This window comes from Cyphomyrmex costatus, unplaced genomic scaffold (assembly GCF_001594065.2).
Source record: "Cyphomyrmex costatus isolate MS0001 unplaced genomic scaffold, Ccosl1.0 scaffold538, whole genome shotgun sequence".
Taxonomy (NCBI): domain Eukaryota; kingdom Metazoa; phylum Arthropoda; class Insecta; order Hymenoptera; family Formicidae; genus Cyphomyrmex; species Cyphomyrmex costatus.
In genome coordinates this window covers 666,977-677,412 of record NW_017279598.1, presented here as the reverse complement: position 1 = coordinate 677,412, position 10,436 = coordinate 666,977, and the positions used below count along the sequence as shown (strand labels likewise).

The 10,436-nt window shown below is 30.4% G+C and overlaps 2 protein-coding genes across 3 annotated transcripts; one reads left to right on the top strand and one right to left on the bottom strand.

The window, feature by feature from the left end:
* Positions 1 to 386: 386 nt before the first annotated feature.
* On the bottom strand, positions 387 to 2,751 carry LOC108778988 (coiled-coil domain-containing protein 97). Of its 2 annotated transcripts, XM_018546321.1 has the most exons (4): positions 2,424 to 2,751; positions 1,381 to 2,305; positions 514 to 679; positions 387 to 432 (listed from the first exon to the last, which is right to left on the bottom strand). In XM_018546321.1, the coding sequence occupies exons 1-4, from the start codon at positions 2,428 to 2,430 to the stop codon at positions 394 to 396; spliced, it is 1,137 nt and encodes a 378-aa protein (XP_018401823.1). In that variant the 5' UTR covers positions 2,431 to 2,751; the 3' UTR covers positions 387 to 393. The 2 variants fall into 2 exon arrangements, with proteins under 2 accessions (XP_018401823.1, XP_018401822.1); XM_018546320.1 differs by having other exon boundaries at positions 1,381 to 2,751.
* A 571-nt stretch (positions 2,752 to 3,322) lies between these two features.
* Positions 3,323 to 9,894, top strand: LOC108778986 (multidrug resistance-associated protein 7). Its single transcript, XM_018546318.1, has 16 exons — positions 3,323 to 3,457; positions 3,548 to 4,309; positions 4,481 to 4,738; positions 4,888 to 5,164; positions 5,232 to 5,455; positions 5,529 to 5,766; positions 5,842 to 6,110; positions 6,323 to 6,550; positions 6,621 to 6,832; positions 6,927 to 7,785; positions 7,858 to 8,084; positions 8,158 to 8,664; positions 8,751 to 8,942; positions 9,022 to 9,265; positions 9,342 to 9,481; positions 9,603 to 9,894. The coding sequence occupies exons 1-16, from the start codon at positions 3,323 to 3,325 to the stop codon at positions 9,718 to 9,720; spliced, it is 4,890 nt and encodes a 1,629-aa protein (XP_018401820.1). The 3' UTR covers positions 9,721 to 9,894.
* The last annotated feature ends 542 nt before the right edge of the window (positions 9,895 to 10,436 follow it).

The window sequence follows — 10,436 nt, the reverse complement described above, 5'->3', positions numbered from 1 at the left end:
TTCTCTCTGGAAGAACATCATAAATCAGATATATAGAGTAATCACTCACATCGGCATATTAAATGTTTTTCTTTTATCGTTGCCACATACTTATTTTATAAATTTACATACACTAAAAGAACTTGAATAAAAATAAAAGCAAAATTTATGAAAAATTGAATAAATGTATTAGATGAAACATAAAAAACGAGAAACAAAAGCTTGATGATAACCTTTATAAATTATTTATATTTATGTATATATAATATACATATAATTATATAAACTTTTTTATAAGTACAATAAAATGGAGTAAGAAAGGAGGAAAACAGTGTTACACTAAATATACACAACTAGACTTTTTGTTAAATACGAATATATATTTATTGTAATCCAATGTACACAGGGGTATATCTAATTATCCAAAGAATGTGGATTTGTAGGAATCCGCTCCTAGTGAATAAATAACCTTTCTGTGAATCAATGCCAACAATTATCAGGGCAATTGTGTAAAACTGTAAAATATTATTTAACCTTCAGCGATTTCATATATATATCCAACTCATCTTCAGATTCGTTTTGATCATTGCACTCATTACATGGAAGAACAGTTTCAGGAGCTTCAGAGTCAAAATACTTTTCTTCTTCATCTTGATTTCTCAAGTCAACATTATCATAAGCTTCATTATCATCTACAGTACTGAAAACAAATAATAAAAGAATAATAATATTAATGCGACTGTTATATTTAAATATCTAAAAAATGTATTTATTATTTTTAATTAAAAATTATAAAATAACGAATGGGACAAATATTTTTAATTCTGTTTATTCCAAAAACTATTTGATGCAAGATAAATATTATCATTAGCCTTTGTATTCTGTTTATTTGAAATTTTCGAGAGTCTATTTTTATATTTAATTTTTAATTATAATTCAAGATTATATCGATGAGAATAAATTTAATTAATGTAGTATATAAATTCACACGAAATTATTTCAGTACTAAAGAAACCTAGCTTGACTATTTAGGATCCTTATTTCCTAATTGTTGTGTAGTCACATAACGGTTTTATAGAAATTTAATTAAGAAAAATTTTGTTTTTGGTCAAAATGGACTTTAATGTTCAAATAGTTTGATGTGAATTTATATCTATACATATCCTATTCTGCAAACTACGTAAAGAAATCTTTTATATCTGTAAATACCTATTATAAAACATAACATTGTAAACTTTATCTGTTATATTTGTGTGTATATTTTACTGTACTTGTAAATTGTAAAAATTTATTATAAAAATAATGTTAATTATAAAGTATTAAAATATTCTAAAAACATCCACAACTATATATATTTTATAGACTTTTTATGTTATATTTATTGATTAGCACAACATATACCTATAATCAAAGTCTGTATCTTTACCATCCAGGAAACTCTGATACATGTTTGTAACAAATTCTTGTCTAAGTAACTTTATTTCTTGGCTTGATATTTTAAATATTTTATTGCTTTGTAATTTTTGGTTCTTATCTCTCTCTTTTTGTGCTTCATTTAACTTTTCACCCCAATGCTGATAATTCTGTTTCTCAAAGTTTGTCTTGGATATAATGCTGTTTGTGGTATTATCATTGTTATCATCATTATCATAATCTTCATCTGAATCATTCTCCTCTCGTATTTCGTCTTCTTCCTTTTGTTGAAATTTTAAACGATTTTCTAATTTATTTCTTTCAACGGTTTCCATAAGTATATCCACATAATTTATACTCTTTGTGTCAATACTGTCTCTAGCCTTCTTTTCCTCATCTGTCAAGTATTGTCCTACTAAGTGTTCATACAACAGTGGATTTCTCTTCATCATTTCACATTCGCTGAAGTATTCTCCCTTTTCTATTAATGTCTTGAGAGCTTCATATCTTCTGTTTCTGATGTCAATATGCCGTGTAGAATTATTGAAGTACCTCTGCAATCTGTTTACATGATAGATTGTCTCATAATCCTGACTTTTGTTGAAATATTCCAAGTGCTCCACCTTCATATATTGTCCAAATTTAGACAGAAATAAACAGTGACTCTTTTCCAACAACTTCCTAACTATAGCAAGCTTCTCCTCAAACGTTAATTCAGGTTCTTCTTTTTGTTGACTCTTGAAAGTTGCTTTGCTATTAGCCACATGGTCCAAAAGCTCCTTTTCAAGGGTTTTTTTTTCCAAGTCTAACATGGGACAGTCCATGCTTTGTTCATTGTTCTTATTCGTATTCTCAACTAGCAGAGGATCTCCTTTTGCCCCTAAAGTCATATTTTCCTGCATGGTGCTTGGTTCTTCAATTTTGTTCATCAGAAATTCAGGTCAAATGTGGAAAATAAAACTATGCAATTGCGATTTGCCTACACTGACGAATCAGTGATTAGTATAGTTAGTACGATGTGTGAGACTAACCTAGCATAGACTAGAGCGCACACGAAGAATACATCTCTCTTCGTCCTCACATCTACAAGACGATTTTCTTACGGAATTATGTTTGTTGCGTTTGTGTATTATTTTTATTACCGGTGAATGGTGATAAATGAGATAGATATGCGATTCTTAGTATGTACGATTAGTTTTATCTCAAACAGTCTGTAAAAATTCCTTGGACATTCGTCATCCAGTGCATCCAGCTTGTGTCGTCATGCGTCATTACCAAGGAAAACATAACCTACGAGTGGTCGCCGTTATGAGAACGCAGCGACAAAATGTAATACAAGCGGGAAGAAAACGATAAATACGGGGAAAATATTGATTGTTGTGTGTTTCAATATTTATAGAAAAAAAAAATTCCTCGACCGACACAAGTACGTTTTCTGAACCTGTTATGCTAATCTATTGTTTACTCATGTTGCATTTAAGTCAGTCTTATCTGTTCTTATAATTGATTATCATCAAGTCATTGGTATCGTTTTACAGTTTTGCGTATTAGGAGTTTAATATACTATAAATTAACATATATTAATTAATTAACGAAATATTGTAAAATAGCATTTAATGGATTGAAGAGCATACAAATTTCTTTAAACAAAACATACTTTATTATTTATATTTCTTGTTCTTTTTGCTTCGTTTGATATACATTTTCAATATATCTTTTGATATATTTTGATAAAATTTTTCTTTATATTTTAATAAATGTCTATAACGATAACAATATAGTATTATTACATGGTACAATAGTATTAAATGTTTACATATCTCTATCATATAAGTTTCGATTTAATTCAATTGCTTAACAATATTTGTTAACCTATTAAATATGAAGTTTTCTTTATTATATGTGTTAATTATAATTATAATATTACAGCATGGCAGATAACTGGTCAGTTGATGTAGAGAGATGGAAGTGGAATTGGACTGAGCTATGTGGACATGGAGATATTAATCCATGGAATCCTGAAACGGATGATTTGAGTGTATGTTTTCAGCAGCTTTGTCTACAGGTAAAGTGTGATAGAATTTAATCTCGTATTATATGTAAAAAGCAACAAATTAATGCTATTCACATATGAAATTTATTTCTTAATTTCCAGATACCAGTATTAGCTCTCTTAGCTATAATTTCTGCATACCACTGTGGAAAAAGAAATACATCTTTATCTCATCAACAGCATGTTTGTCATATTATAAACCTAAGGATTTTAATTACAATATGTCTTGTGATATTGCCCATTATAAGGGCATACATTATTCTAACTAATGCTTCCATACCTTTGGATCTTAACCAAGTGCAAAGCTACAGCACGCCAGTTCCAAAAATATTGGACATTTCCATTCATCAAAACTTAAATTCGTCATTAGAGAATGAAACAGATATTATAAGCAAGATACATGATGGATTAAATCATACTCTTAAATTTGTTGAATCAATTTTTTCATCAAAAATCGGTGTTCAGCATACTACTACACCCCCTGCTATATTATATACCAATAATTATGAGTTGAATATTAAGGATAAATTTACTTCTGCTAAACCAATAGATTATCTTGTAGCAGGAACCGAAGGTTTGGCATGGGTTGTGCATCTTTGTTTTCTTTTAAGCTTGAAACATGGACGCAATTCTAACCCACGTGGACCAGTATCTATGCGAGCGTTAATATGTCTTTTGATTGTTGTTTCTGTACTATTATTACGAAGCCACATCAATAATAAACCTAAAGACGATGTACTGCCAAATTTATCATTGGGATTCAGTATCACCGTAGTTATTCTTTTGATATTGTATACTATGACATTGATACCTGGTCCTGCTAGACGGGATCACACGAGAGCATCATTGCAGCGAAATGTCACAGTAAGTTATCATATAGATAATAATTATCTAGTGTTTTCGTCAATCTGCTTTTTTGATTATCCGGAAATACTCAAGTTGTAAAACTGATTTATAATTGCCTATAATATATAAAATTGTTGGATTAGCAAACATGTAGAGATATCACAGATTAGTGAATGAATATGTTTGTAGATAGGAGAACGCACTCCACTACTGAGTAGTCCTACTTCTTCATACGTACAATTTCCGGAGGAACATGATCCAAGCTACCTTGGTACAGCTATGGAAGATATAACTGTAATGTCTAAACTTCTCTTTCATTGGGTAACACCGTTAATGGAAAAAGGCGTGAAAGGGTTAATAAATAATTCCGATGATTTATTTGATTTACCTGATCAGATCAACACCAATACAATCAGTCATAAAATTGACCAATGTTTACATAACATGGTAAACAAGAAGGCATTTTGCAGATTTTACATTGTTTATTCATAATATAATTGACATATTTTCATTACATATGAAAATATGTCAGTTATATTTTATAGTAATTTTGTTTAATTTTATAGTAATTTTGATAATCCTGTGAAATGTTACAGCCAAAAATTGTGAACAACGGAATCGAAAATAACTTAGAAGTCCCGCTTCGCTCAAATGTCAAAATAGTTACAAAGAAAGTGGCACTGTTCTACCTGCTGCACAAATGTTTCGGTTGGGAATTTTATGCAGTTGGAATACTGAAGTTTATCGCAGATTGCAGCTCTTTTATGGGACCGATATTATTAAATAAATTGATAGGTTTTATTGAAGATAAGAATGAGCCTATCTCGCACGGATATCTATATGCGTCTCTTATAATATTGAGTGCTATAATTGGTACAAAATTAAACTTTTTAAAATTTTTTTAATATTTACCATGTGAATAATAATAATAATGTTTTAGGTGCCTTTTGTAATACTCACTTTACATTTTGGATGTCTGTTGTGGGCTTGAAGTTCCGCTCTGCAATTATTACTTTAGTCTACCGAAAAACATTGCATTCTTCTAATATCGATTTACATTATAATTTTAATTTTGGTGAAATTGTTAATTTTATGAGCACCGATTGCGACAGATTGGTCAATAGTTGCCCTAGTTTTCATACATTTTGGAGTATACCGTTACAGGTAATTATATGATGGTAATTTAAATCCGATTTCTTTTTTTTAGTAGAAAAAACTAAAAATATTTTTTTTTTAGTTATTTGTGACATTGTATCTTCTGCATAAGCAAATAGGAGCTTCGTTTTTAGCCGGTGTTGCGTTTTCAATACTACTTATACCAATTAATAAAGTAATAGCAAATAAAATTGGTAAAATTAGTACTAAACTCATGGAATATAAAGATCAAAGAGTGAGGTTGATGGGAGAAATACTGCGCGGCATAACTACAATTAAAGTAAACGTATGGGAGGAACACTTCTTACGAAATATCTTCAGTTAGTATGCATTTATATAAATAAATACTTGCTTTTTTAGTGTCTGCATCTAAATATTTCTTTTTTTTTATGTAGAAATAAGAGAGAATGAAGTGAAATACTTACGAGGTAGAAAATATTTGGATGCACTTTGTGTTTATTTCTGGGCAACTACACCTGTCATTATCGCAATATTAACGTTTGCAACGTATGTGTTGCTCGGAAATGAGTTAGATGCCAAAACGGTTTTTACTAGTATGGCATTGTTGAACATGCTAATAAGTCCTTTAAATGCGTTTCCATGGGTTCTAAATGGTCTTACAGAGGCATGGGTATCTCTTAAGAGAATTCAAAGGATGCTGAATGTATGTATTAAGAGACTATAATATATATTTAGACTATAGTATATTATTAAGATTATAATATATTATAAAATATTGTATAGTATATTATTAAGATTATAATATATTATAAAATATTGTATAGTATATTATTAAGACTATAATATATTATAAAATATTATAAAATAACGTATTACTACATTTAGAGATACTTAATTTCTACGTTATTATTTTAGTTACAAGATATGGACGCATCATTGTATTATACAGATATTACTCCTGATGTTGATTTATTGTTGCAAAATGTAACATTTACTGTAAATCATCCAAGAAATAACGATATTGACATTAATGTAAATCTAAAGATTGCGACTCCATCTTCAAGTACCGACATTAAAAAAAGCGTTACATTCGAAGATAATGATTCTTTCACCTTATATAATATTAATTTATCTATACAAAAGGTAAGAATAAATTTTATTCAAACTTTTCAAAATATACATGTATTGTTTTATATTCACATATTTTGTATAGGGACAATTGATTGGCGTTATGGGTAAGATTGGAAGTGGAAAAACTTTACTCTTAGATGGTATTCTGGCAGAAATTACAAAAACTAGTGGAATAATAGCAGTTAATGATGATCACAAAGGTTTTGGATATGTAAAACAAAATCCTTGGCTACAACGTGGTACAATCCGAGATAATATTTTGTTTGGAAAACCATACGATCATAACAAATACAAGTAAATATTAATCGTTGTTTAAAATTAATGCCAACGATAAATTTGTTTATGTCACATACACTATAATTTGACATTTTATTTACTATTACAACAGGAACATTTTAAATGCCTGTGCGCTCACATCCGATTTGAATTTACTGCCTAACAAAGACCTTACAGCTGTTGGCGAAGCCGGGAACACTTTAAGCGGCGGCCAAAAAACAAGAATTTCCCTGGCTCGTGCTATATATGCAGATAAAGATATCTATTTGCTAGACGATATATTAGCAACATTGGATGTTAAAATTGCCAGACATGTTTTTCAGCATGTAATTCTGGGTTTGTTACGAAATAAAACCAGAATACTATGCACGCATCAGACTCAGTATTTGATTTATGCAGATTTAGTTATCGAAATGTCAAAAGGAAAAATTATTAATCAAGGAAAACCGAGTGACGTATTGCCCGATTTGGAAGACTATCTTTTGTTGTCAGATTCCATCGAATCCGACATAGACATAACGTCTATAAAGGAACAACCGAACGAATTTAATCAGTTGGAAAAAGGCGAGACAGATTCATTACTTGACAAAGAAGTGACCGAAAAAGGAACAGTACATTTCTCGGTATATACATGTTACATTAAAGCCATAGGACGATACTTGGCGATTTCGATATTTCTATCTATGATTCTGATGCAAAGCTCGAAAAACATTACGGATTTATGGCTGTCATACTGGGTGACGCACGCTAATGCCACAGCAACTAATTCAACCGACACGTCCAGTCTTGGAAAATTACAACTCTTTTACGATAATTACGGTTTCCACGATACAAAATATTACTTAATTGTTTATAGCTTGCTAGCTACATTAAATTCTATTTTCACTTTAATTAGAGCTTTTATCTTTGCATATGGTGGAATACATGCAGCTGTAACAATGCACAAGCAACTTTTAAAGATAGTCATGCGGGTGAATATGAACTAGAGATATAAAATAATTATTACTTTGATTAAAAATTTATTATAAAAATATTGTTTTCAGGCAAGAACAATGTTTTTTGATATTCAACCAGTTGGAAGAATCATAAATAGGTTCTCATCCGATACGTATACAATCGATGACACTTTGCCTTTTATTACTAACATCTTGTTGGCACATCTATTTGGCTTGGTTGCTACCATTATCGTTACAGCTTATGGATTACCATGGATTTTCCTGATATTAGCACCCCTTATACCCATCTATCATTGGATACAAAATCATTACAGGTAATATTGTAAATTTGTAGAAATAATAAATATAATAATTGATATTAAATTCCATTTCCAAATTATCTTCCAGATTAACATCAAGAGAAGTAAAACGATTATCCAGTATCACGTTGTCTCCCTTGTATGCTCATTTCAATGAAACTTTGAACGGCTTGACAAGTATTAGAGCCTTTCGTACAGTACCTCGCTTCAAACAGGAAAACGAATTACTGCTAGAAGCCAGTCAAAAAACGCAATTTGCTTCTATAGCTTCCGGTCAGTGGCTTGCACTGAGGTTACAATTGATCGGTGTTGCTCTTTTGGCCGGAGTCAGCGTCATGGCAGTTTTGCAACATCAATATAACATAGCTGATCCTGGTTTGATCGGTTTAGCGATTACGTACGCATTGTCTGTAACTGGATTGTTATCTGGGGTAGTGAACTCTTTTACTGAAACAGAAAGAGAAATGATAGCAGTGGAACGAGTCAAACAGTATTTAGATAATGTGCCGACTGAGAATACAATGGGCACTAATCCACCTTATGCTTGGCCTAGTCAGGGTGTTGTAGAATTTCAAGAAGTTGTTTTAAAGTATAGGTAATATAGTTTTGAACTTTTGATTAAGAGTAATATATGGTTATAAAATATTTGGAAAAAACATTATTTTTTTATTTCATTTGCAGAGATCATTTGGTGCCATCTTTGAAGGAAGTAACATTTGTTACACGACCAGCAGAAAAAATAGGCGTTGTTGGTCGAACTGGTGCTGGAAAGAGTTCACTGTTAGCTTCATTATTCAGATTGACAGAAATAAATTCCGGTAGTATATTAATTGATAACGTGAACATTCAAACGTTATCATTGAAAGCGTTAAGGTAATATCTATTAAACTTATACATATACTATGCGAAGAATTTTATCTCTGTTAATAATTATAAAAAAAAATCATTCTAGATCCCGTTTAGCTATTATACCTCAAAATCCATTTCTCTTCTCGGGTACCATTCGAGAAAACGTAGATCCGTTGGATCAGTATACCGACATGCATATATACAAAACACTCGAGAAGTGTAAGGTGCATTCTTTAGTTCATCGATTGGGTGGGTTAGGCGCGATCTTGGATGAAGGTGGCAGTAATCTTAGTGCTGGTCAGAGACAATTATTCTGCTTAGTCAGGGCTGTGCTACATAACGCTAAGGTACTTCTTGTCCATAACGTTCAAGAAAGCTGAACATTCGTGTATTAACAATCTTGATGTTATTTATTGCTTGTAGATTGTCTGTATAGACGAAGCTACCGCGAATGTAGATCAGGAGACAGACAAATTTATTCAGTCGACGATAAAGTCTTCCTTTCAAAGTGCAACAGTTATTACTATTGCGCATAGAATAAGAACGATTATGCATTGTGATAGGTATTTTAATTTTCATATTTAAGCATTTGCTTAATAATTTACAGATATAAAAAAAAATCCAGTTTTTAAATTTAATTATTGCTAGCTTTTGTCTAAAAACCTATTTTTCTTTTTTACTCAGGGTTTTAGTGATGGGGGATGGTGAAGTTCTAGAATTCGATGAGCCAAATTTATTGATTCAAAATGCCGACTCTTACTTTTACCAACTGGCCAACCAAGAATTTTCAGATCAGGAATGATTAAACATATAAGGCAGTTTGATTGTATATAATGAGTGCATCTAGTATTATAAATGGTGATTATATATTGTATGCACGATAGAATATTCTCAGAGAGATAAACTATTTTTATATAAATATGACAGGATTATATTTTTTTTTAAGAATAATCTAAGAGAATGATATCTCTCTTCGAAAGCGAACATTTTTATTTATGACATATTTAATATCTGTTAATATTATGATTTTAAATACTACATACATATAATTATAAATAAATTTGATATTTAATTAACATTTATATAAAAATTATAAAATTACTCACATCAATATTTTATATATATAAATAAATATTCAAAGTAAAAAATTGAACGTTTTGATTAATTTCCTATAACTAATATTTATAGGTATATCGAGGAGATAATTACGAAAATTTGATTGAAGCATTTATTTAGAAATATCGATTTTTAAGATGTACCTGTATTGTTGTTACATCATTATTGCCAAGTTGTTTCATCTTTCAATATACTTCAACTCACACTCTCATGCTCTTCCTCTTTTGTTTATCTATTAGATAAATTATTACATAGTTTATCCAAAGATGGAACAACTCTATGTATGTGAAAATATTTGAATTACCTACATTGCTTTGCATCAAATGCATATTCCTACGGATTGTGCTCAGAGAGGCAGTTTATCTGAGGAACACGCGGCCGGTGCGATTTATATCATAATTA

Coding starts and splice junctions, on each gene's coding strand:
- LOC108778988 (XM_018546320.1), bottom strand. CDS start 2,321: ATGAACAAAATTGAAGAACCAAGCACCATGCAGGAAAATATGACTTTA. Junction 680..1,380: donor GATACAGACTTTGATTATAG/GTATATGTTGTG, acceptor ATTTGTTTTCAG/TACTGTAGATGATAATGAAG. Junction 433..513: donor TATATATGAAATCGCTGAAG/GTTAAATAATAT, acceptor TTTATTCACTAG/GAGCGGATTCCTACAAATCC.
- LOC108778986 (XM_018546318.1), top strand. CDS start 3,323: ATGGCAGATAACTGGTCAGTTGATGTAGAGAGATGGAAGTGGAATTGG. Junction 6,551..6,620: donor TTAATTTATCTATACAAAAG/GTAAGAATAAAT, acceptor TATTTTGTATAG/GGACAATTGATTGGCGTTAT. Junction 9,266..9,341: donor CTGTGCTACATAACGCTAAG/GTACTTCTTGTC, acceptor TATTGCTTGTAG/ATTGTCTGTATAGACGAAGC.